The following is a 27,995-nucleotide window of genomic DNA, read 5'->3' on the forward strand; positions in this document are numbered from 1 at the left end:
AAAAGTGTCACACACTGATTATGCCGAGTTTGGGCTCTCATTTATTTTAATTTGGAATGGAAAAGAAAAAAACAAGGGATGAACATTCTGTACTTTCTCTTACACAAGGTACATACAGCACATCCTTAGTATCAGGTAACAATGATAAAGATTGCATTTGACCCACAATGTATGATATGGGCAAAGAGGGAAAGTCTGGCTAATTTGTACAGCCCATTACAGCCCCAGTCCCACCCTTCATTATTCATTGATGTATCATTCCAATATTAACTGCCTGAAGAATGAGACAGCACAGTAACCTCTCATGCAAGTGTAGTATTCATCAGTAAATCTCAAATGTTGTGAGAGGCTAGCTATACTGGGGCTGACAACTGCCAGTATGGGAGTGTGTGGGTCCATAAGTCTGCAATAAAAATGATGCTGGGCACTACCTTTACGGCATTCACACAGCAATAAATCAGTCTTATTTCTCCATCCAGAATTCATGGAACAGTTTATGGCACTAGGAGGCCAAGCAGGAAGATTTGTTATCAAAAAATAAGGCCACACTGAAATTTTTGTCTTGCAATGTTCTGTCACATTCGCTAGCAATATCTGTCTTGGCCAAGTGTGCTTCATGCAACAATAACTTTAGGATGTAGTCAGACTGTAACTCTACGTCTGATCATTATCATGGTCATGGGAAAGTACTTGCACCATCATATTTACAACAGGGCTCACTACAGCAAAGAGTGACATATCGGTATCATGTGTCATTGGGGAAAGTCAATTATAAATTTACACACCATTGTACTTTTACAGCAGATGGCAAATGTAACATATAAGAATAAGAGAGCTTTTGATTCAGGACTGTGGGGCATACAGGATGGAGAGTTATCCCACCATGACCATCTTGCTCTGTCCTGATTTCTTAGAGTTCTGAGGATGGGGACGCTTACATCCACTGTATTGTGTAAACTGTCACATGGGCACTTGATGTACCTAAATGTACAGCAGCTAGCAATTCCCTCTTGTTTAGAGACCAAGTGTTATTTTCAACAAGAACAATCCTGAAATTAACATGACGGAGAGATGTTCAGTTTCACCACTGCACAGATCGATTCATACTCTCCCTCCTGTCCTCTGCCTACCATCTTGAACTCAAAAGCTCGCTACTGATCATCAGGTGACATCCTTATACAACAAAATTTGGAGTGATAAGCACTAAAGACGCCCCTTTCATATACATAACACGGCCAAATGCATTAACTGCAAATATATCTACATATTTACAATTGTTACAAATTAGATATGAGGCTGTGATTTACTTTCATGTGCAAAAAAAGGAAAGAACAAATACCAAATCTGACATACTATCATCTGTAGGAACTGTGATTGCAGGATTTATGATCTTGTACTGGAATCAACATCTACCCTAGGATAAGGAGTTCCTAGCATCGCAATTACTAGGGTACGCATATTACTGTAAAAGTGGATGTTTTCGCATGAGTAATTTTTCACGCTCAGCCAGGTAAGATGAATTTCGCTTGTTTTTAATTCCACAGAATCAGGACACTAATTACTGAAACATATGGCATGCAAAATAATTTGCATTTTTTAATTTTTGCAGTAGCTCCTGGTTGTGCAATATGAGCAAAAATTTCCTCAACATGAAAATGTCCACTTTTACAGAAAGCATGTTACCCTGCTGGTACTGACATGCCTCACTCTCAAAGGTAATTAAATTCACGACTCACAGTTTGCCCGCTACCCCATTACAAAAATATTTTGACATATTCCTCATTCATCCATCATATTAAATAGAATTAAAATCCACTTGCTGCACTATCATAAATCACAGCCACTGAGGACCACAAACATCTTGAATTCAAGTTTTATGTACATCCCTCGGCAGCTTCTGTGTAAAGCTTCCCCATCAGTCAACAGCAGTTCCAATAGCCTCTGTGAGCACTACAGGAGAGATGCTTGAGGCTCCAAATATCACAACATCCTTATCACTGAATATTTGTGATCTGTCATGAACATGCCTCGTTCATCCACCAATAACACTGCAATTGATGCACAAGTGCTGTGACTGCCGAAACTTCTCAGAACTTGAACTCCTTGTACTTCTTGGCCGCTCTCCCACTATCTTGTGTCTGCTTTTTCCTCTTATTCTGAAAAAAGACAAATCAGGAAAACACTGAGGTCATGACAAAAGTTGACGGATCATTTTTCTCTGTTTCATTAAGAGTTACAAGAAAGCCATCAATGAAATCATACAGGTCTAATCCAAGGTACAACTGGGCTGACACTTCTGAATACATATTTGTTGAAGTATTTGCATTACATTTCTATTTTCTGGAAAGAAAAATAAGTTTATTTTCACCAATTTCCTTACAAGTACATGTACTTAAATCTGTAACGAGTAAGTACATCCCAAAGAAAGAAAGTTTGAGTATGTACTTTTGATAGCAATAGCACAACAAAGTACAGGAACCTTATGGCATTACAAGCCTTGTCCACAGTAAATGATCTTGAAGAGGTCAAGGCATTCATTCTACTAAAGTGTGCACTGGTTCCTGATAGACTGACATTGATGACATATATATGTGAAAATAGTCTTAACAAGCTCTCCATACAACAATGTGAATAGCCTTTGACATTAAATCATGCTAGCACGGGAAAACAAATATTTTTTGGTGGCTTCTTTCAATAATATTTGATCAATGACATTAAAAAATGTGCTATTCATTAAAAAGAAAAACCCACATTGTGAGATATGGGCACCTATAATGGTAAGCCTTGAGCCAAAGATAACGCACTTGACAGCATACACTTGATGAACACAACACCCAAACACAAGTGCAAACATTATCACTCCAGGTCAAAAAACTATGCATCACTTATCATCAACAAAAAAATTCTATACATGCACTTTTCACGGCCATCTCTGTGCACCCAGAGTATTGGTTGATCATACACACTCTAATTACTACATATTATTATCATTATTACCTCCGCCAAGGGAGGAGGTTATGTTTTCGTTACCGTTGGTTTGTCCATGTGCAAAATAACTCGATAAGTAGTTAACGGATGTGGATGAAACTTACAGGAAAGGTTTAGAATGGTACAACAGATGATTAAATTTTGGTAGTAATCCGAGAATTTTTTGGGAATTTATGAAGGATATTTTATGTTTTGGCAGGTAGGGTCAATGAACTTGGGAGTTCAAGCTGTGCATTTTTTAGGTTTTCATGCGCTCACTAAAGTGCGTGCTCCACTTTCTGCTAGGGCAAGGCGCGCCACGCAGCTGAGGGATTATGACGTAACAAAGGCTTCTATATTGGGAGTCGGGCGATTTTTCAGCATGTACTAGTATCCTATGGGTGGATATCACTGATCTCTATGGAAGAGCCCAAAGAGCTTTTCCCCAGTGGTGGAGAGGAGAACAAGAGACCCGCGGGTCTAGCGCTCACCTGAGTATCGCAAGTTCACCTTTCACGCAGTCACTAATCTAAATTATTCACAGCTCTACCAAAATTTGACCAGGCATTCTGAAGTAGAAGATGAAAATGTACAATAAGGGCCCAAATTTTTAAAGATTCCTTAATTTGGGGGATTGGGGGCCCCCTGGGGCCCTCTGGGTGGGGCATGGTGCCCATTTTGATAAATTGAGATCCTGACCCCCTAAGGATGCTACCTGCCAAGTTTGACGAAAATCTATCATGAGGTTTTCAGGAAGAAGATGACAATGTACGATTCAGGCCCCCATTTGGACCTTCCTAACCAACCCCCCACCCCCACCCCCCCACCCCCCCCCCCCCCACCCCTGCCCCCAAGAGGGGCACCCCTGGATCTCCTATGAACAAACTCGAAACTACAGTCATTAATGTACTCACTCATAGTATTATCTTAGCTGTATAACTTCTGATTCTAGAGAAATTTTTTAACGATTCCTTCATTTGGGGGGTTTGGGCCCCCCTGGGGGCCCCCTGGGTGGGACATGGTGCCCATTTTAACAAATTGAGATCCTAACCCCTTAGGGATGCTACCTGCCAAGTTTGGTGAAAATGGGTCATGGGGTTCTAAAAAAGAAGATAAAAATGTACAATTTAGGCCCCATTAGGACCCCTCCTCACCTCCCTCCCCTGGGTCCCAAGGGGGGCACCCCTGATTCTGCCATGAACAAACTTGAAACTGCAGTCATCAATGTACTAACTCATAGTATTAACTTAGCTCCATCACTTCTGGTTCTAGAGAAGAAGATTTTTAAAGATTCCTTAATTTTGGGGATTTGGGCCCCCTGGGGGTCCCCTGGGGGCCCCCTGGGTGGGGCATGGTGCCCATTTTAACAAATTGAGTTCCTAACCCCCTAGGGATGCTACCTGCCAAGTTTGGTGAAAATGGGTCATGGGGTTCTCAAGAAGAAGATGAAAATGTACAATTTAGGCCCCATTAGAACCCCTCCCCACCCCCCTCCCCTGGGTCCCAAGGGGGGCATCCCTGATTCTGCCATGAACAAACTTGAAACTACAGTCATCAATGAACTAACTCATAGTATTAACTTAGCTCTATCACTTCTGGTTCTAGAGAAGAAGATTTTTAAAGATTCCTTAAATTTGGGGGGTTTGGGCCCCCCTGGGGGCCCCCTGGGTGGGTCATGGTGCCCATTTTAACAAATTGAGTTCCTAACCCCCTAGGGATGCTACCTGCCAAGTTTGATGAAAATCGGTCTTGGGGTTTTCAAGAAGAAGATGAAAATGTAAAAAGTTTACGCACGACGCACGACGGACGACGGACGACGCACGACGGACGACGGACGACGCACGACGCACGACGCACGACGCACGACGCACGACGGACGCCGGACGAAGGGCGATCGCAATAGCTCACTTGAGCCTTTGGCTCAGGTGAGCTAAAAATCTCTTTGGGAAGAGCAAGATCATCGGTGGAATGTAGCTGCTTAGCGGAGGTCTGTGCTCTCAGAGTGCTTTTCTAGTTATCATTATCATTATTATCATTATCATCATCATAATCATTATCATCATCATCATCATCATCATCATCATCATCACCACCACCATCATCATCATCTAACCTTCTGCTTGGCAGCATGTTCTGCAACCATGTCACTGAAGTCTTCTTTCTCCAGTTGGCTCTGCTGCTCTCGCACCTGTTCCTCGTACCTGATGGGACAGAGTGATAAAATCTTATATTACCTCATCGAGTTTGGAATGCCTCTAAAGAATCATTATCATAATCATAATCCGCATCAGGACTGTATAATGATCAAAACAACAATATATGAAATATTACTACACTACTTGACAGCCACACAGTATACTGCTGATTAAAACACGCCTCTCTACTCACTTTGCAGCCATGGCCTCTGTTCCAAGTTCCAGTTCGCTGGGATCCAGAGCAATGGCCACTCCTTCACTCGCTGTGCCTGGCTGGTTTTTGGCAGCACCGGGCTGTCGTAGAATGAAAATTTCATATCTGTTATTGCCATGTCACTATTTGAGAACCATATTAATGATCATAGATGCTGAATAATATGGCAGTAATTTTGACATATCACACTGCACATGTACCACACCTAGTATGGTATAATATTCTACTAAGTAAAATCAACACGCTTTTTCTGATATCTAACCCAATGAAGACGAGTCTTGAGTATACTCTGGCAAGTGTCAATGGGAAATGCGTGTTGTAGCAAAATCAGCCTGTCCTTAACAGGTTAATGTAATCTCTGGATAAGTGTACAAATTTAACAAAAGCTTTTGTGGATCTATATATCATGAGCAATATTTGTAGCTCATTGTCAAGATATCGGTATGTGAACACCTTTCTTGTCTAAAACCTTCCAATGCATTATCTTGATGATTCTATGAAATTTGTCTCGCAATGCTGTGACATCATCAAAACGTTTCCAGGCAATACACCAAATGAGGAGCACTGCTCACCGCTGGGAGGTCGTAGACGTGGGCGGAGCCAACCATAGCAGCACCCACAGCCGCCTTCTTCTCTGGAATGACAGTGTAGAGCTGCGGCGTCTCTGTCCCTTGCTCCATGGCGTCTTCAATCTTCTTCTTACGAAGCTCGATCATGTCTGGTGTCTCCATGCCGGTAGGGATGGATGTCAGACCACTGGGGGTTATCAAACCTCTGTTTGCAGAAAGAGCATGGGTAGTACAAGTTAATACAACTAAATCTTGCCATCCCCTGGTCAAAGTGTAATAACCACATCACTTCTCATCAAAACAACCTTGGTCCCAATCCCAAAAGAAACCCCTCCATCCCCGCTCCCCCTCCCCCCCACCCCCCCCCCCCCCCCCCCAGTATCTAAAAGACAAGAGTGCATGTTCATAGTGATCAAAATTTACTCTTTTGTTTCACTTGTTTCACTTGCTTCCTTGTGTAGTGGGTGCTGTGCAGATGGTGTTACATGAATCACCAAGAACTCTCTTCCATCAACCAACACATGACATGACAAATGAACAGATATTATCTAAGTTAACTGCAGATAGTTCAAAGTGCTCATATTTCAGTGGATATGTCTTGGAAGAATTTTCAGTTAATTCATGTTGTTTGATTTGTCATTCAATCACAGAATTTATCATCATATAGTAGTCAGATTCTTATGATGGTATCAACTTTGTCATTCTTCAGGGTAGACTCTAGTACTAACCACTATTGACATAACAATTCAACAAAAAATAAAGAGAATGCAGACATACAAACACACACACAACACACACACACAACTTCAACATAGACACTGTACAATTTCTGTCACATTGACACAACAGAACCCAGATAACATTATGGTGGTTTGAGGGGTATTGGCTTACCCATCTGCCGGTGTGATGAGACCCGTCTCATCAATCTCTCCCGGCTCCCTCTCTTCCTCGCTCTCCTCCTCTGAAGATGACTCTTCAGACTCGCTCTCCAGCTCGCCCCACTGCGTCTTGTCGACTTCTTCCTCCTCCTCAGCCTTGGATGAGACAGAGAGAGTCAGAGAAAAACAAATTGAAGAACTGCTGTTCATTACATCACCAGAATTGAACATATCACAGTGATTTGAACACCACTCTATCTAATAAACTTTTAACTTGAATGAGAGACAGGCAGCAAGTGACATACATTAATCAAAGCAGCCTTCTTATAATGTCTGCATTGAAGCATCCTTTTTTTTTTAACATCTGCATTACACTCTGTTTCATCCACGAAAAATTTGCGAAAATCTTACATGACTGGAACAGTCCGGATAGTCATTGCAGCATTAAGGCAAGGGTAGTTGATGGTGAGAAAAGATGAGGTAAATACTTCAGATTTCTTTTCAAATTATACTCTCTTCAATCAACGGATATCTGAACTGACAGGAACAAACCTTTTTAGAGCTGCTATGAAAGCTGGGCAAGAGTCTTACAGGTTAAAAGCAGGGAATTACTAATGAGACTTACAACACATATTATCAGATAAAAGTCAATTTTACAAAGTTTAAAATCCTGAGCTATACCGGCAAAAGATCTTGCACAATGCCTGTCAAGTCTTACCTTTAAATCCTCTGTTGCTGTTCCAAAAACGTTTCCATACAGTGGTTTCCCGTTCAGATCTACTGGGGGCTTGCCCCATCCTCCAGCATGGTATCCAAAGGAACAACCCTGGACAGTGGTAGATGTATGCGGTGATTACTTTTATGAAAGAATGGATATATTTCTACTTTACAGTAACACACTCATAATTCATAGTTTCTTTTATGGAATTCCTTGTTTCTCATAATTACAAATGTATTTCTGTTTTCTCTATTAACCATTGAATCTTACACAGAGCTGATTTGCCCATAAACTCCATCGCCATCTATCATAAATATCTGCAAAGCGGCATGTCAGACACTCCAATATTGTCATCAATTTTGCATACACCACTCAATGGAAGACATATGAATAAAAGTCACCTAAAAGGGGTGAATAAATAGGCGTAAGGTGCACAAATCTGTAGAGATGTTCATATCTGTCATCTCATAGTCAGCAAAAAGGCTAATACAGTGCACTCCTTTTAAAACGAACACAATTAAAACGAAACTCTTGTTACGATGAAGTAATAATTCAGGTTCCAAAAATAATTATAAACAAGAGAAGCACTCTGAGAGCGCAGACCTCTGCAAAGCAGCTCATTTCCACCACTGATCTTGCTCTTCCATCCATCCATACGCACACGTATTGAATGTGGCCCAATATAGAAGCCTTCTGTTACGTCATCAACTTCCAGTTGCGCGGCACGCCTCGCCTTACTAGCACACTTTTGCACACGGACAAACAAACAAACCAATGCCGAAGAAAACATAACCCTCCTCCCTTGGCAGAGGTAATAAATCTGTATATGCTAATGGTTCAGCTATGATGAAATTTCAATGAAACAAAACCAAAAAAATGCCAGTCCCAAGGATTTTGTTGTAACTGGAGTCACCTGTACAAGGTACTTACACATGAGAAGCATGTACATTGTAAGGCTTCTGAAAAGGAAGTATTAAATCGACTCAAACAAACCCTCCCAATTCCCAACACGCTTAATCTGTACACTGTATTTCCAGCATATGTCTTACACCGGGTAAGAATATATAAAAGAATTTCACCTAAAATTTCAAAAATAACTGTGTATTGAACGCACAAGTAAATAGGAAAGATTGTTCCTACCTCTGGAATGGGCGAGTTGAGTCCTGGGATCTTGAGGTGTGGGTACGATGGAGGAGGGCCATACCTCTGCATGGCAATCAGCCAGGGGGGAGGGTACTTGTCAGCATTCTGGTGGGAGCAAACAGGTGTATGTTACAGTCTTGTAAGAAAGAGAATGAAAGCTGAGGCAAAATAATGGGTGATTTTAAAGTATGTAATTCACATTTATGTGATGAGGATCGTTCAAGCACATCTAGCAATGACCACTTCCCCTTCAAACTTTGAGGTAAGTGAATGACTTCCAAGAAATTCCATAAAAGTACCTCCCACAAGAAGGACATTGGCACTGTTAGAGACAACAGCTGCATATCGTCGCTGGGGCGACAAGGCCTCGTATCTTCAAAATGTCAAATGTTCAGGAGAGCCAAAAAACATGGCGGCCAAAGCACTATAGTGTATGGGATAGCCTTTCCTTTGACTTGCCATAGTGGCTTCATTTTTGGAGTAAGACAGTTGGGATTTGGCCAGGACATCACTTAACCCATTATTTGACCATTAATCAAAAAAAGTCATTTTCACCAAAATTTTTGATAAAAGGTCTTGTCACCCCAGTGACGATATGTCACTTTTGTATAAAATGCACATCAGGGCCCCATTTCATAAAAGATGTTAGGATAGCAACTCTCGCTGGAATGGCAACTTCCAATGGCATCTGCCAATCAGGAAGCTGGATTCTTGTCATTACTATGACAATTGCCATTCCAGCATGAGATGCTATCATATCAACATTTTATGAAATGGGGCCCTGGGCTTGTAAGATGAGTTCTCATGAGGCTAACTTTGTGACAAAAAAAAAACAACAAACAAATCTGGCATCAGAATGAGATAGGTATGTAATCTGCATTCAAGAAGTTTGCGAGTTTTCATCTTTGAGATTGCATGTGTGTTACGGTAGCCACTATTTTTGTGATTAATAAATATCAGTTGACTCCTCAAAGTTCCCAAAAATACACCATCCTGCATGTCTACCGTTTCAGCATTATAGGGATGACATCTTACCGCTCCAGTGGGCATCCCCAGGGCTGTCTTGAGCTCATCAGTCAGCTCCCCTGGCTTCTTCTCTTTGAGTTTGGTCTCAAACTCTTTGCCCTCATAGTACAGGTCACCGTGGATGGTCATCTTTGGCTTGGTCTGCCACCTAGTGAAAATGTTTGATCAGTGGTCATTACTTTTTTAATTCACAATTCCTATGCATGAATGTAAAGACAAAGGAAGTCACTGGCAACAACATTTGTGTGAAGACTGCTACCAATACATCTGGATGATCTAGGCACTGGTAGAACTCATTTCACTGTCAGTGGGTGGGGGCAGCAGCTGATAATTCTGCCATATTACCCTTGGCTTTCAAAAACTGACTGAGAAAATTCATACGGATTATATAGAATTGCCTGCATTCATAAAATAGATGTGTATACAATCTAATCTAGGAAAATCATCAACAGCATCAACATGAATAGCACTTCAAAGTCATGCTGTAATGTTTATTGGCATTATAATCTAAAAAGATGCATAATGAGATCCTTGGAATAATCAGGCAGAGTTCTCATGAAAGCAAGAACTTAATGATTCTGTTGTTCAAAGTCATTCATTTCCCAAAGTACACTTATTTTTACAACTTAAATTTCATGTGCATACCACTGATATTCATGGATATCTTATCTACTGCATCTGTTTATCCACTACTCTTGTTGCTATAAAATTACAGAAGGGTTAGTATTTCTCATTTTGTAAAGTCCAAGAACACATAGCAATTTTTTTTTTCTGCTTACTGCAATGCAGAAAAAAATAGAAAAAAAAAAAGAAGATGTGGGGCATGTTATTGTAATCCTCTCAACGGTAGGGATAAACTGAGAACATTTCACACAAATATACGAGTGCGATCAGAAACATTGCAACAAAGGATGCCAAGTTCAATATTCCAGCATAGAAACAGTATTACAGCAAACTCAGCAGGTAGCATCAGCAGTGAAAACTGTATAATCCTCACCTGAAAAAGGCATCGTGGAGCTTCTGGTAGTCAATGTCAATCTTGCCCATCTTGGGTCGAACCTTCTGCCGCATCTTAGTCTTCATGGTCTGCTGCTCCTCCTGTCAAGCCAAACAGACATACAATCAGATATCACAGTGGTACGAAGGTATCTTATAATACCTAGGACAGTGCTGACTGCCCTTTCAGCATATGGAATGTTTCATAATTCTCTTCAATTTCCAAAGACTTGCAAAGAATATAACAAAAACCAACTAACATTCAAAATGGTATTTTTTCAGTAAATGGTTCTACCCTATACAATGGTAAGGCTTAACTTTCTTCAAAATCTTCACAGCAAGAATTAAAATTACACATGATCCACTGATCCACAGCAACTTCCTCTAAGAATTTAATCAACACTTCAAAACTTTAACATACTAGCTAGCTAATAGAGCTTTCTTTCATACCCATGGACAGGAGGAAAACAGCTGCATGGGTTACCTCCTGATGTTATACGTGGATTTTAGATGTATGAAAATTTAAAGGCACATAGACCCAGTGGTTGCAGGGGCACTGTTGGATAATACTGCCGATCACCGTTAGCATCGATACGAAGATTGCCGAAGTTGAGCTCATCAAGAGTAAAGTGCGTAGGTGTTGCTAGGTAACATTACCTTCGTTGTCTTCTGCGCGTCACGCAGTCTGTAGTGATGCCAGGGTGCACGCTTCTTGGTATGACATCACAGAAGAAGTTTGCTAAAGCTGTCATCATCAGCCAAATCATGAACCGAGCTGTGATCGGACCACTGACTATAGTGGATCGGACTTCTTCGAATTCGTGGAAATGGGTCAAAGTATAAGGGTTAAAGAGGAGTCGATAGCATAGGTCTCTGTAAGAAACTTGCGCCATGCGCCCGCGTACGCATTCGACTAAACCACCAGGTCTATGTGCCTTTAAAGTTGAGAAAATCAGTTACCTTTTCTTGCAGTGCCTGTCTCATCTCCATGATGCCTGTTCTCTGGATGAACTCTGGCAGCTCAAATGGTGGTTTAATGATGCCCCTTTTACCCTGCAGGTACTTGCGCTTGAAGCACCAGTGGCGCGGAACAGGTACGGTGTTCCTGTAGGCCTGCAACAGGAAAATCATACGTAAGGAAGAGATAACAGGCTGTTTCAGTTTCATTTTCTATTGAGTGGGGATGACAAAATGATATCAAAGACTTGTTTTTTTTGTCCTCTTCTTCCAAGTATGAGCTGAAGCATCTCAAAGCCTCATGGCAAAATTTGCCCCCTGCAACGTAGATACAGTTGAGCATCAAAGCTCTTTTCCCTCATTCACTAGCCTTTGTACAATAGCAACAGTTTGAAATCTTTCTCTTGGCATGCAAACGCTGTGCACGAAAAGAATTCAATTCATGATCAATGAGTATATTAACTAAATAGCAGAAATCAAATACACTAACAAGGAAAGATTACATAGTACAACTAGTAAAATAATGCAAGAGCATGTACTGTATACATGTCTGCCATGCAAGATTTGATGAACCATCAACTCCAAAATGCTGCTTCAAGCAGTGTTCTTATATTTAACACAAGTACTCAGTACATGATGAACAAAAAATGATAAAAAAGAGGAAAAAAAGACAACACACACACACACACATACTGAGTACTCTTCAAAAAAATGTGATACCACACAAGGATGAAATTCAAGGGGCAAGAACAACATAATCAGGACTAGATGGGGAGACTAATGGTAATGACAAACCTTGAGGTACACCAGGAGCTTTGGGTCACGGGCCGTCACGTCATGCATCTCGACCACATCAGGCCTGATGACCAGCTGCTTCAGTTCGGCCACGCTGAGACGGTTCAGCTTACGAAGCTTCTTCTTGGATATCTTTGGCTTGCCATCATTATCATCATCCTGGGGCAAGGGGAAAAAATAGGATTTACAAGACTTTAAAGTGAGTTTTAAAGTGGAAATCATCAAACAGGTGTAAGATTTTTTTTTATGTCATCATGATGTAATGCACTGTTTCAAACTTGTTTAAAACCAATCCATGAACGACTGATGATATTGCAGTGTGTTGGCTGAACTACAAAATTAGTCTGGTTTGCTGGTAAGAATGACCTTTTAAGATTGCCATGAAAAAGCTACAGTGTCTCTTTCTCTACTTCACCAAATTGTCACACCCTTCTGGGTCTACACTGAATAAATGACCCTAATCTTTGACCTTTTTCAAAGGCCCCTATGCTGTTGTTAAGACTGACGGGTGCCAGCAAAGTGCACATCAGTGTGGGGGCCTTTTCAGATCTATGATTGTAATTATCATGCATGACTAGGTGAAAGTGAATAATTCAGTTAATCAACTTCTACCAAAATGTCATGATTTGATACCCCTATTGGCCTTTAGTGTAAAACACATATATGCATGAGCTTTTTCAAACAGCACTCTGCTGACTGGTTGTAATTTTTGCTACTAAATGCTGCCAGCAAATTTCTGTAGTTAAAAAAATGTACGATAAGATATTCTGACAGATATTCAAAGGCCCTCTCACTCAGTCTCAGCTCTCGCTTGTGCCTTGTCTAGTCTCATGGAGCACTATAATAACATACACCTTTTAATTACAGAAATCACAGTCACTGCAGTGGGATGACCTTCGACTAGGGCTATGCTAACATAAGACTGAGGACCAGACTTACCATATCACTGTCTTCAGAGTCGGAAGCATCCTCCTTCTTCTCCTTCTCCTTCTCCTTCTCAGCTGCCTTCTTCTCCTCCTCCTTCTCCTTGTCCTTTGGCTCTGGCTTCAACGGTTCCGACAGCTTCATAGAGAGAAAAGGAAAAAGGAAGTCAGCTCTGGATTTGGCAGCTTAATATATATCTTACTAATACATCGCAGATCATCCCTATCAAATGTGTGAATTCATCCGCAATAGCAAAAACTAAAAAATCATTTCATAGAGACGAATGATACTCGACATTCACACATGGCTGGCAGAAGGGGGTTAGTAAACAGAGCCACTAAAACCTTGTGCCCTGTTGCTATCATGCAATAAAATATTGAAAGTCTTGATGCAAACAAAAGACTTCCCAGTAGACAACTGCAGTTCAATGATAATGTGAAACTGACTTGCATGGATGGTAAATAATTGTTTGTTTTCGCTTCGAAGCACATCTGGCAGTATGCATTACTAAATCTAAAAAAACATGTCAACAGCAGTTGTGTCATGAACAGATGTGGATAGCTGATACTAACCTGAAATGCTTGGAATATCCTCTGGAAGTGTCTGAATTGTGGATCGCTGATCTCCACCTTCTCTGCCACGTACTCCACCTCCACTTTCTCCTCATTCTTCTTGCCCTTCAGTTCTTCCTTGAGTTCCCTCTCCTTCTGCTCCTCCTCCTCAGCCAACTTTTCTTGCTCTGCTCGCTTCGCCGCTTTCCTCTTCTTCTTCTTGAGCTTCCTTCGTTGGTTCTTGCTCTTCAAGTGGAGCAAGGCAAGGAGAAGCAAAACAATAGGTTTTTCAAAATTGAGGATGGTATATCAATAGGTATGCATGCATACATTTATAATCAATGTCCTCTTTATAAACACAAACAAAAAACAATCATAGAAGTGATGGCCTTATAATGAGACTAAGTACAGAATGCAGAATTTCAGTAAAATTATACCATTAGCATTGAGAACAAGTTTTCTCACCATCTTTTGCTTGTTTGCTTGAGATTTCTTTGCATCCTCCCTCTGTCCCTCTTCATTCTCCTCCTCATCATCCTCTTCCTCCTCCTCTTCATTGTCCGCATCCCTGTCACGGAGGTCGTACTCGCCCTGGGGTGGGAAAAAGTCCGCTTTCACAGCTTCCCCTGAAAGTACAAAACGTATGGATGACTTCAAAGCATGGAGTGTGATGAATGACGGGGAAATACGAGAAACATTGTAAGAAGTTCTACAGAAGGTTCTACACTATCATCATTAGTATCATCATTATTTAATCATGACACAAACCACATAACTTGATGTGCTCATACAACTGAACATGTCCGTTATGGGTGCCAGTTGTTTTGGGGTTTTTTTACATGGTAATTACAATTTGCCATTCAACAGCTACTGCCTGTACAATCAAAAGTGTTAGAGACATTAGGAATCATACTACTCTTTTATAACCGAGCTTTGGTTAATGTTCACCCAATTTTGCCGGGGGTTATTTCTGAATTTGGCCCTGAATAATGACCAGAGAAAGGAGTCAGATGAAGCCATACATCACTTCTAATACATTGCTGTTGAATTTTTGCCTCCCCAATCATCCCTGCAATCTGCAATACACTTTTCATGTGTCTTTTTCACCATTTATCATCTACAAATCTATCCCCAAGTCAAGCATGTCACTTGTCATTTTGTAACCTATGTCTGTAGCAAGTGGGCATGAATTCAGTCAAACTTTTTTGATCTTATTGCACAAAATTCAAAGTTTGATCAACCATGTGGCCTCGACTTTTAATCTCACAACCAAAAAGCGTAATCACACAATCTTTGAATGGCCACAAGAAGACAATAGCTAGCAGCTTAAATGTAAACTTAATCTTATGAATGCTATGTATTTTCAAGGATCCACTTCATACCTTCATCTTCCTCTGCACCAATCTGCTGGGCTCGCTTGTCCTTGAAAGCAAGGACTTTCTCCAGTGCCTGAGGTAGCTTGATATCTTTCATATCCACGTCATCTGAAAACAGAGGAATGGTGACAAGTTGGAACATGGCATGATTTCACACACAAGCTGTCAAGTGTATAACAATATTGCATTCATTCACAATATATTTGCAATTGGCAATGCTCCAAAATGCCTCACAAACTACTGTCAGACGTTACAATGTTCTCTCTATTCTCGATCATATAGTTGACACTCAAAAATGCACATATACTTGCACTTTTTCTGCAAAAGCACAAACACAAACACAGGACAGCAATAAGCTGTTTTTGGGTTAGTATGTTTGTTTGCTTCCAGTTGTAATCTTGCAATCTTGCAATAACGCATGTACAAATCTGTTTCATCTCTCTTTTAACCCGTTCCATACTGAATTCTGAAATCCCCATAAACTTAATACACAGGCCACCAGGTTCCCGTATGGAACGGGTTAATTTTTGCCTATCAGGTACACTCTACATCAGTTGAACAAACATACACACATTTCTGAAATGCCATGCCAGCCAGCTCACCTTCCATTGGAGGTGGACCTCTGCTGTCCATAAATGGGGGAGGGCGCCCTTTATCCATCATTGGTGGAGGCATCCTCTCAAAGCGACCCCTCCCCATTGGTGGTCTTGGCTCTGGCCCCCTGCTGTCCCGAATGGGCATCCGTGGCTGGTCATCTGGACCCCGATCAGGGAACACTGGCCTGGGTGGTGGGCCCCTGAGGTTGGGACCTGTGGGCCTCTCAAATGGTGGGCGGGGTGGGGGCGGTGCCTGAATGTCGGACTGCAACAGGTGGCGAGGTGGTGGAGGGCCCCCAGATGGCGGTGTTGGCAGCAAAGCAGCCATGCCTGTTGAAGAAAAGATCAAGTTATTACAGTCTCACACATCCTTTAAACTTTGGCCGTTACATGAATGTTAGCTGAATAGTAAAGGGATAAACAAATATGGGGCTTATACTATCAGGGTCAAAAAACCACCATTCTTCCAGTAAAGGAATTTTTGGTATACTTCATAGCCATGATGAAATTTCATTTCAGGGCCTCGTTTCATAAAGCTGTTCGTAAAGTTACGATCGACTTAAGAACGACTGGTGATCAGTTCTTGTGCTGAATCATTAAAATTCTGATAAGTAGAGCATATCAGAACTGATCACTAGTCGTTCTTAAGTCGTTCATAACTTTACGAACAGCTCTATGAAACAACCCCCCCCCCCCCCCCCCCCCGATCGGTCTTATGAATGATACGTCAAAGCTTATGGCAGTGATCGCACAGCAGTGTATCTTCTTCAGAGGAAGCAAACACACTAATAAGTCTACCTCTAGCCTACATGAATGTTTCAAATGACCACTGACAAAAGACACTCATCTTCACAAGGAATGTTCTCTGCTAAGATTGTAGCTTCCAAAGAGTGATTTGTGGCTAGGGTACACAACGAACCACAGCGAACTCCATTGTATCCTACTGGTTTGAAAGCAACATACATTTTACATAGTGGGGAGACATTCATAACTGTGGGGGAGATCACATTACACCAATGTCATGAAGGACGTATCAATTGTACCCTTGTATAGTGCATACCTGAATCTTAAAAGTAAATGTGCACTACATCTTCAATATATAACATTTCAGTATAACTGCTCTTCCTGTACATCAACATCTCACTGATCTGATATCATATCCCTCATGTAAAGTTTCTTGCCATATGATTATACAGAGCATGAAAATGGTGTAGTTTTACTAGCTAGCTACGAGCAGCTGGATGCGGTGCAATTACTTACTAGCTAGAGTGATATAGCACTTTTGGGAATCCACGATCTGCACGCAATCGTGATCGGGTGATCAATATCTAAATTTCTCACATTAGAATGTACGCAGTGCACGTAGTAGCGATACTAGAGCAGCGACAGTGGCTAGCTAGCTAGCGCGGTGCCGACGGCATTACAGAAATCTGTGGTGCAATGGCGTATGTGTGTAGTGTGATCAATGCAGTTCAGCTCAATTGACAAAGTGACTGCTTCAAGTAACGGAGGAATTTCGTAAATTGCAGCAGAAGTACAACATATCAGGTACGGTTTAGGAATAAACTAAAACCGATTTTGAAGATGATCTGGGTAACGAAGCCGCTTTAGGCCCACTTCTAGTCCTGGACCTCCTCGATCTTTCGGAGTTCTGCACGCTGTAGTGTAGCTTGTGCGTAGGAATCAACAATTGTTAATACACAGTGGCCTATACACAGCGCAGCAGTGTCGTTCGCTACGCGCTTCACGCACTGCTGCCGCACTGCCATGGCCTAACCGATTTAACGTTAAGCCTACACATTTCCAAAAGGGAACCTTGTCATCACTCTAGTAAAATGCTCAAGAGGGATATTAAACAAATATCAACTGCTTTCTTTTGGGCCATGGTAAAACTATTTGCCCTCGGTGATCTCTCAACAGTGCCATGTCCAGTCCCTCGACTTCGTCTCGGGACATAGCACTGTTGAGAAATCACCACAGTGCAAATAGTTTTACCATCTCCCTATGTAGCAGTCGATATTTGTATACTAGCACACTGTGAAATTTTAGACTGATTACCAAGTGTCACTGAGGGTAAAGGAGGTAACATGAGGAAACAGTATTTACTCGTTTGTGGCCCTCTCTGTTGTTCAGCTTCCCTCTTCAGCATTTCCTGCTGCTTTCGAATCTTCTCATCCTCCTCCTGCTTTACGACAAGCGCCCTCTGTTGCTCCCTGAGCAAATCGGCCTCTTTCATGACTGTCTCTGCAACACGCTGCTGCTCAATAAGTATCTGTGGCAAACACACACAAAAGAAATGAATACTTCAATGCACAAAAGGTTATCAAGACTAATACTACATTTCATGCACAGCATATCCCAAGTTCCACACGAGAGGGCACTCCTGAAGTTTGTTGTAAGTTCATTCAACGTTAACAGGGCATGACTGAAATGTGACCCAAAGTGTCATATACTGTAGGAGCTGAAATTTTCGCGTACAGATATTTTCGCGAATTGCTACTTGGAGGACATTTTCGCGGTTGCGAGGGTCTAACTGAACTTAGTTATTCGCGCATTGTTATTTTCGCATGTTGTTATTTTCGCGGTTCAAAGGTGATTCGTGAAAATCAAACCACCACGAAAATTTCAGCTCATACAGTATCTTGATAATCACAGCATAAAATATCTACAAAGGTGATAAGAAAGATACGTATATCATAACAAAAGAACAATTTCCATATTACCTGACAGTACAGTACAAAATACTTTTCCGTTAATAACCTCCTATTAGACTTTCTATAAAGTGTAAGATAGATATGTTTACCTGCACCTTACCAACATCTTCCACATTCAGAGCTGCTCTCTGAATAATTGTATTAACTTGTAAAATGTCATGTCATGTCAACACTGGAAGCTCACCTGCTGCTGCATAACTTTTTGTCTTGTCTCCTCATCAAGCAGCTGCTGCTTTCGCTGCTCCTCCAGCATCTTCTGCTGCTGCATGGCCTTCTGCATCTTCTCATCCTCCAGGCGCTGCTGCTCCTGTCGGTGCCGGATCCGCTCCTGCTGCTGCTGCAGTATCCTCTGCTTCTCCCGCTCAATCAAGTCCTGCTGCTCCCTGGCAATGCGCTCCACCTCGGCTGCTTCTGCCACAATGCGCTCCTGCTTCTCGCGCTCCTGCACCTGCCTGATCTCCATCATCTCTGCCTCGGTCATCTGCTTTGGTGGTGGCGACTGACTAGGCATTGGTGCTTCCACTGGCAGGGCAGGAGATGGCACACTGACCTGAGGGACGGGTGCCACTGGAACTGCTTGCATCACTTGTGGCTGCCCGGGAGTCATGGATGGCATCTGGGGTGGCATGCTTGATGGTTCTGGTGGTGGCGGTGGCTGGAAGCCCATCTGTACCTCAGGTGGTGGTGCTGATTGAGTAGGCACTGGCATGGCAGGTGGTTGTTGCCTACCACCTTGCATCACAACCACGTGAGAGGGTTGCTGGGGCTGGGGAGGTGGTGGAGCCTGTATAGGAGGTGGCTGTAGAGGAGCGCTTGAGGTCTGCCCCTGGATATCCAGCTGAGATTCCATGTCAGAAATCACTGGGAGTTGAGACGAGAAATCTAACTGGCTTGGGGACATGACAGTCGGAGGGGTAGGAGGGGGAAGTGAGGTTAGCATTGGCATCTGTGGTGGATCTATCTGTGATGGGGGCATCTGTGACTGGGAAATCTGTGATTCAGCGATCTGTGATTGGGCAATCTGGGATTCAGTCATATGTGCTTGGGGCACCTGTGATGGAGGCATTGGAGACTGGGCCATTTGTGGCTGGACAATCTGTGGTGGTTCCATCCGTGGCTGGGCCATCTGTGCTGGTTCCATTCGTGGCTGGGCCATTTGTGATGGGTCTATCTGTGACTGGGATATCTGTGGTGGGACCATCTGTGATTGGGCAAGTTGTGTTTGGACCATCTGTGACGGGTCCATCTGTGAAGGCTGTGATTGGGATATCTGTGATGGAGGCATCTGTGATGAAAGTATCTGTGATTGGGGCATTTGCATTGGGTCCATCTGTGATTGGACCATTTGTGATGGGTCCATATGTGACGGGGCCATCTGTGACTGGGCCATTTGTGACTGGCCCATTTGAGATGGGGCCATCCGTGCTTGAGTCATCTGTGGTGGAGGCATCTGGGTTTGGACCATATGGGATGGGTCCAGTTGTGACTGGGCCATACGCGATTGAGCCATTTGAGACTGGACCATGTGAGATTGGGCCATCTGTGCTTGCGCCATTGGTGATGGGCCCATTTGTAACTGAGGCATCTGTGATGAAGCCATTTGTGGTGGGATTAACTGCGATGGGCTCATCTGTGCCTGGGGTATGTGTGATGGGGACATCTGTGGGGACATCTGTGTGGGCATTTGTGTTGGAGGCATCTGTGAAAGGGGCATGTGAGATGGCAATGGGTGCATTGGAGCCAATGTTGGAATCTGCTGGGACGGGGGTGGAAAAGGTGGAGGCTCATTGCGTTCTGTGGTAAACTCTACTGGAAGGGGCTGCATCGAGGGCGAGTGCAGTGATGGAGGCTGCATGGGAGGAGGCTGCATGGGAGGTGACTGCATTGGAGGTGGCGGCATGGGTGGTGGAAATTCCCCCATACTCTGTCCTGACAACATACCAGGTGGTTCAGCATACTGCTCCTCTTGTTGATCTGCTAGACAAGATGAGAATACCAATATCAAATGTGATCATTAAACAGCGAAAGATGCCTGATGGGCATGGAACTGGCAGAGTGAATTCATTCTCCTCAGATAAAGTTAACTTCAGCTGAAGGCAACTTGCATTAATGTGTACCCTGTGCAATAGTCATTTACGTTGTCAAAAATTAAATAAGACAGCTCTGCAGCTGACACAGGTTTACAGTGTATACCACTGAAACATGATTATTAATTTGACAATACATTTGTTTATCCTGCATTTTCTCTACATGTTCTAATATTCCGATAAATAAACAAGATACAGGGACCAAAATAAACACCAATGTCTACAAAAAGAAAAATGAAGATTACCTTGGCTCTGTCCTTGAAGATAGGAGAAGAGTCTGTCTACCAAGTCTGCCTTCAAGCCTTAAAAAAAAAGAAGAAAAAAAAAGAGCATGACAAAGAAATAGTAAACCAAAATACTGCAATCTGGACATTAAACACAACGTCAAGGTGTAATTGTAACAACATATATTCTTGTAAATCACACTGCATGACTGACACTGTCGTACCTTCATATCTTGGTCCCTGTTGTTGTTGTTGTTGTTGTTGTATTTGAGGCGCGTCATTCAGATATGAATATATAGGCGCGTCATTCAGATATGAATATCTTAAATCCGATCGATGGATTTACGGACGCAACACAGACGTCGTGTCGACCCTGTACTACACTAACTGCTGTATATGGGACTATTACAAATCCCAAACGCGTGCACTGCACTAAAGCTAAAATGACCATGACACCTATAGTCCATGGGCCAGGCCAGATATTGGTACCATCTGAGGTGGCAAAACCTTTTTGGTGTCATTTTGTTTGTCGGGCGTAGATATGCTTATCAAGCTATGATAGCATTTCCAAATGAGTAGCTTAGTCATAGTAAATGAATTTTTAACCAATTTGGTCTCGTTGTTATATCCCTATACTTCTGAATCGAAACTAACCGCTACAGTAAAGAAGAGCACTGTCTTCTGTATGTTCCATAGGGCTGTAAAATGCAGCTCTATGGTATGTTCACAGGTGTTCTATTGTAAACGCGGTGCGCTTAGTCTTTATTCACGGCAGCGAAGGGAATATCCAAAGGTTATGATGTCCACAGCGCTTAGTCTTTATTCTAGACGGCGAAGGGAATATCCAAAGCGTATGATACAGTGTATGTCCTTTTATCTAAAAACAACAACAACAACAAAAGCAATTCTTCGTGAATTTTACCGTATATTTCAATTATTTATCATTTTCCGGCGAAAACGCTACGGTGAAAACGCTGATACCACGCCAATGTCGCTTTATTTCCCTCCAACAATATAAGATAATGCAAAAACAATGTACCGGTACACTACGATACATTATAATGAATGATATTGTAAATGAACAGAGTGATTTTTGTTTAAAACTGATGTATTTGTTGATAGGGTAGTATAAAAACAGTATAGATACAAGATCCCTTTTATGAGGAACTTTAGATATGATAACGGCACATTGGTCTAGATAAAGACTAAGCGCACCGCGTGACAGCTGTGGACATCATCACCCTTTGGATATTCCCTTCGCTGCCTTGAATAAAGACTAAGCGCACCGCGTTTACAACAGAACACCTGTGGGCATACAGAAGGCAGTGCTCTTCTTTGTATAGCGGTTTAGTTTCGATTCAGAAGTATAGGGATGTAAAAAATGTACCAAATTGGTTAAAAATTCATTTATTATGACTAAGCTACTCATTTGGAAATGCTATCATAGCTTGATAAGCATATCTATGCCCGACAAACAAACTGACACCAAAAAGGTTGTGCCACCTCAGATGGTACCAACAACCCATTTTTCGGGTCTTGGCCCATGGACTACTACTAGATCTAGATAATCTAGACCTTCTATACTTCTCATATCTTGGCCCCTCACACTTGTACAATTAGCCTTACATGTACTTCAGAAGAGGGTACAGTGTACAGTTTGCTCAGCCAATACAATGTACATCTTACCCTCAAAAGACATAATACTGATTTTGCTACAATACACATTTCCCATAGACACTTGCCCGAGTATACTCAGGACTCGTCTTCAAAGGGTTTACAAGATTATCCTTATGAGATTTTTCATGTTTCAGGATGTCATCTAGGATATTTGTATGGTACCATTTGTACGTAGGTAGCGCCTAACTTGTGGAACCTACACTTTCTTCACATGCACTTGTTTTGCATAATTTTGTACACTAGTACATTCATTCACGTAATCAATGGTGATATACAGTATCTATGCGAACTGGACACTTTCTGGTATTGATGTCGTATTTGCTTGGGGGCACTGTGACAGTGCCCCAAAGCAAATATGATATCAATACCCAATACCAGACACAAAAATCGCATCGTTTTTGTGACAAGGAAACTGGGGTGACAAATGCTGCGAAATTGGTTTGTTTGTACAAATAGCGGTGTTCCCTCCACTGATGCCTAAACATTATGGATTCTGACAGAGGACGATTTGTAGCTTCAAAATGGCACATGTACATGCACCTAAACTTGTATTCTAAAGCTTTTGAATAACCATCATTTTTATATTCATCAAGTGAAAAAGGTGATATTTCAAATGTGATATTTCTCTAGAGCAGAATACATTTCATTTTACTTCTTCATGCACTCATCAATATTCATAGCAGTCTTCTACTATTCTGATCAAAGTCGAATCGTTATGCCCATTGAATCATTGAACCGAAAGCATTGAACCTGTACGGCGTGTACACCTACAGCCATGATGGCAGCCATTTCTGAGATAACTTGAGCATTTACGCGATACTTTGCATGCCACCCGTGCCAGAATTTGCGGTATCACCACGGTTTGATCGCAACGTATTGTGTATGCGTTCAATCTCTCGCACAGCGTGGAGTACATGGAGTACCGCGCTCTCGTAGTGCGATGTACTATGTAATAGTATGTATACAGTTTCGCTTATTCTTTATTCGCTAAAGAACGCATATTTAATCCCTTCGGGCGCAACGATAATAGTAGTACAATGTAAAAGATTACAGGCAAAATGATTCATGAAATCATTGCATTCCCGCTGGGCACCAACCGCGTAAAATACCTTGCAAGTTACGGTATAAACGACGTACGTATGTTACTCTGAAATCATCGCGATCTCGCCGGTTGACAGTAGCGTAAAAATAGTTGAATAACGCGTGTTAAGCTACTTAATTGGTGTTCAGAAAAAGAAACAAACGCATTTAACAATTTGAATAGATCTGGGTTTGTTCATCATCACAATTTTATCACTGCATTTCATAATGAAGACTTTTCTGTATTTCAGAATGGTCTACGAGGTACAGATTTGTGTAAAAAGGATCACAACCTTCCAAATTCAATCCTGTCGCATATTTTTCAAGAACGGATGTACAAAAGGCGAAGAGACTTTCGGAAGAAATTAAAGAACGCATTTTTAATCCCTTTGTGCGCAACAATTATACACTGCAAAAGATTAGAGCCGAAATGATTCATGAAAATATAGGGCCTAATCATCGCATTCCCGCTGGGCACAAACAGCGTAAAATACCTCGCAAGTTACGGTAAACGACGCATGTATGTTACTCTAGCTATCTGCGCCTGTGTTTAGAAAACTTAACAAATGCATTTTATACAATCTGATTTCGTTCTTTATCATTTCGTCTAATTCACAAATAATTTCCCTCTATTCTCTCAATAATAATGATCTATACTTGTGTAATAACAAGACAAAGGATGTTCGTGAGTTTCATTGATGGTTATATGACTTCATGCTTATGTTTTTCTTCGGTTTTTTTATGCGTACGGTTATAACGAGGTACCGGTTATAACGAGGCAATGTCGCCAGTCCCACGGACCTCGTTATAACGGGGTTTCACTGTATACACAGCCCTGTCGCTGTACACAAGTGTAAGTCGACAGGGCTGTACGGTGGGTGATACACACATACTTACTAAACCCCATACACATATCTACTAAATCCTCTCGAACACGAACACACAACAACAAAACTGTTGAAAATTTCTACATTCTTATCACAAATTTTACGAATTACTCATGTGAATTGAGATGCTTGGACTATGAGCATGGTATTTCAGTCCATAGAGAGCCCTCACGCAACATACACTGAGCAAAAAGTCCGATCTTAACCCGGAATGCTGTGATCATCACTGGGCCATTCAAAATTAACCTTTCTCAGCTTTGAACGATGAAACTTGCGCTGCTAGAGTTTGTACGCCCGCACAGTCGACAGCACCCTCTTTGCCCAGTGCTACGCCGACATTTCAAATCATTTCTATGATTTCTGCGGCGTACAGGATTTAAAAATCTGTCATTTTGGTAAGTTTTGAAATAGTTATCTCGATATCAATAGCCAAAGACTCCGACGCTAGCTAGTAAATAGATAATTAAAGTTTTCACCGTATGTAGTCTGAGTAACAAATATGGTGCAGTAAATTAAAAATCGAGTCCGCGCCCCGGATTCCTGAGATTACGTAGTGTCCACACCGTATAGCCCTGTCGCGACTTACACTTGTGTACAGCGACAGGTTCAGGGCTGTGTAACGTTACTTGAATATCAGTCCGGGAAACCCGCTCATGAGGACCACTCCCCCGTACGAGGACTGCCCCGCCTCATGAGGACTGCCCGCACGCCTCGGGGGAATGCCTCAAGAGGACCCCTATTCACTTCTTATTCATCTCACATCTGACGTATAAATTGTCGCAACTTTGCACGGTGATTTTTTGTTACACACACATGTCCACTATCCGTGATGAAAAGAAGAAAAAATCCTGTCTGTTTTTTTCTTCAAAAATCGAGTTTTAATCAACCAATGCAGAGCGCCCATCAAAACACGGGCGCCAGCGTGTTCGCACAGTGCAAGACTGCCGCACCTAGCGGCCTGATCCGACTAAATATTTTCAGTACTTTTTTCTGCGGCTCTCACCTCTCCGCGCGCGAATCAGCCTCGTGAAGCTGAAGTCTGACATCTTTTTACACAAATTTGTAACGAAAAAAATTAAATCAGTACTAACCTGATCTTGTGCACATTATTCCAAATTACTATTCCACACTGATAGAGTAGGTGGGTACTCCAGTTTCTTAGCAAACTAATCACTTTGTAGGTATGACGAGTTCACTTCCTTCGTCAATTCCGCGCCGTCCGCTAACCTTTGGCCAGTTTTGGCGGTTTCCTGGAATCATCCCGCGGTGCAACGTCACATCAAATCACACATCCAGCACATCAGACGTAGACAGCGCGCAAGCTGAGAGATTATCAGAGCGAGCTTGCGCACGCACCGGGGGATGCAGTATCCTTCGGTGCGTGCGCAAGTTCGCTCTGAAAATCTCACAGCTTGCGCGCTGTCTGTATGTGCTAATGGGGATGCGTGATGTGATGTGACGTCTCGTCGCGGGATTCCAGAAAAAGCGCCCAAAGTTTAGCGGACGGCGAAATCGACGAAGAAAGTGACCCCATCATACTTACAAAGTGATTAGCTTGCTAAGAAACTGGAGTATCCACCTACTCTATCAGTGTGGAATTAATTTGGAATATATGCACAAGATCAGGTTAGTACTGATTTTATTTTTCTCGTTACGAATTTGTGTAAAAAGATGTCAGACTTCAGCTTCACGAGGCTGATTCATACGTGAAGAGGTGAGAGAAGCAGAAAAAAGCACCGAAAATATTTAGTCGGATCAGGCCGCTAGGTGCGGCAGTCTTGCATTGTGCGAACACACTGGCGCCCATGTTTTGATGGGCGCTCTGCATCAGTTGAATAAAACTCGATTTTTGAAGAAAAAAACAGACAGGATTTTTTCTTCTTTTCATCACTGATAGTGGACATGTGTGTGTAACAAACAATCACCGTGCGAAGTTGTGACAATTTATACGTCAGATGTGAGATGAATAAGAAGTGAATAGGGGTCCTCTTGAGGCATTCCCCCGGGGGCCTCATGAGGCGTGCGGGCAGTCCTCATGAGGCGGGGCAGTCCTCGTACGGGGGAGCGGTCCTCATGAGCGGGTTTCCCGGACTGATATGAGACCATTCTGAAGAAAATAATTTTCACGCAACAATAGATACATAATGTACTCTTAAATGAATCCCACAAGGATTGGAACAATCATCCTCCAGCATTCCCATTAATTCCCACTGATCAGTTACTAGCCATCCCCTTTAAGCGGGCCCTGGTCCCTGGAAACCGGCCACATATTTGCACAAGGAACTTCACGCACATCAACTTGGACTGGAGACGGAGTCTCCCGATCCCGTTTACGTACAATGTACGTTTGCTAGGGGTTTCACTTCCAGGCAGGAGATTCTCAAGATAGACTCCAGGTGGACTATTTCACGATAATGCCATGTAAACTACACAAGCAAGGACTAGACCTAGTATTGTGTGTAGTAAATTTAGATTCTCCAGAAATCTTAAATCTGGGCCCCGTTTCATAAAAAAGTTGCTATGATAGCAACTCTGGCTGGAATGGCAATTGTCATGACAACGACAAGAATCCAGCTTCCTGATTGGATGTTGCTATGGGAAGTTGCCATTCCAGCAAGAGTTGCCATCCTAACATATTTTATGAAACGGATCCCTGATCCATGCCCATAGATTTACGGGCGCGGACGCGACTCGGACGTCGCGTCAACCCTGTACTACACTAACTGCTATATATGGGACTATTACAAATCCCAAACGCGTGCACTGCACTAAAGCTATTAATGGCCATCCATGACAATCGATCTAGACCTTCTAACCAGTTACACTTCCAAATCTCAAGACCCTTAACACGATACTCCTTACCGTTAGTGGGAAGACCAAGTTCAGCAAGCCTTGTTCTAAGTACAGCAACCTTCAATTTTCTGATCTCTGTTACGGTAACGTCCATTTTGGCATTAAAATGTGACTGATTCCCATCTACCTAGCTCCGGATCGCGATCGACATATTTTATGCAGTGTACGAAGCTGCCACATGTAATCTGCAGTGTTGTCAGTCTGCTCGCTCCACACATAAACACACACACACACACGTCACACAAACGTTACACACGCCGTACAGGCTGTGGCCTTCCTGAACTTTGAAAGGCAGGTAATGATCAAATGAGGTACATTTAATAGTTTATTCTTTGCATGTTCATAATTTTGTTCTTTTCAGTAAGTTCTAAATACATTCAGTTATATCAAAATATTCATCTTCAATTGATTTAGATTTCTTTATTTTCAATAGGAATATTAGTAGACAATTTTTGGTTAAATTTGATTGGGTAACACGAACTACTGTGCATGACTCCAACTGCGTGCTCATTCACAGCACATTTTTACTCAACAAGGTCGGTGTGTATCAGTGACAGTGCAGAACCGC

General features: G+C 42.2%; 1 protein-coding gene across 1 annotated transcript; it reads right to left on the minus strand.

Annotated features, from left to right (window-relative positions):
* Positions 1-18: 18 nt before the first annotated feature.
* Positions 19-27,567, minus strand: LOC139737192 (uncharacterized). Its single transcript, XM_071647869.1, has 20 exons — positions 27,437-27,567; positions 20,952-21,008; positions 18,804-20,593; positions 18,012-18,177; positions 15,912-16,235; positions 15,316-15,417; positions 14,399-14,559; positions 13,955-14,179; positions 13,398-13,520; positions 12,459-12,617; positions 11,667-11,819; positions 10,708-10,808; positions 9,720-9,858; positions 8,682-8,789; positions 7,542-7,649; positions 6,837-6,979; positions 5,949-6,150; positions 5,356-5,456; positions 5,081-5,168; positions 19-2,156 (listed from the first exon to the last, which is right to left on the minus strand). The coding sequence occupies exons 1-20, from the start codon at positions 27,519-27,521 to the stop codon at positions 2,088-2,090; spliced, it is 4,404 nt and encodes a 1,467-aa protein (XP_071503970.1). The 5' UTR covers positions 27,522-27,567; the 3' UTR covers positions 19-2,087.
* Positions 27,568-27,995: the final 428 nt, after the last annotated feature.

The sequence above is a fragment of the Diadema antillarum genome, unplaced genomic scaffold (genome assembly GCF_040938485.1).
Source record: "Diadema antillarum isolate AM-2024a unplaced genomic scaffold, OU_Dant_1.0 seq00000685_RagTag, whole genome shotgun sequence".
NCBI classification, from domain to species: domain Eukaryota; kingdom Metazoa; phylum Echinodermata; class Echinoidea; order Diadematoida; family Diadematidae; genus Diadema; species Diadema antillarum.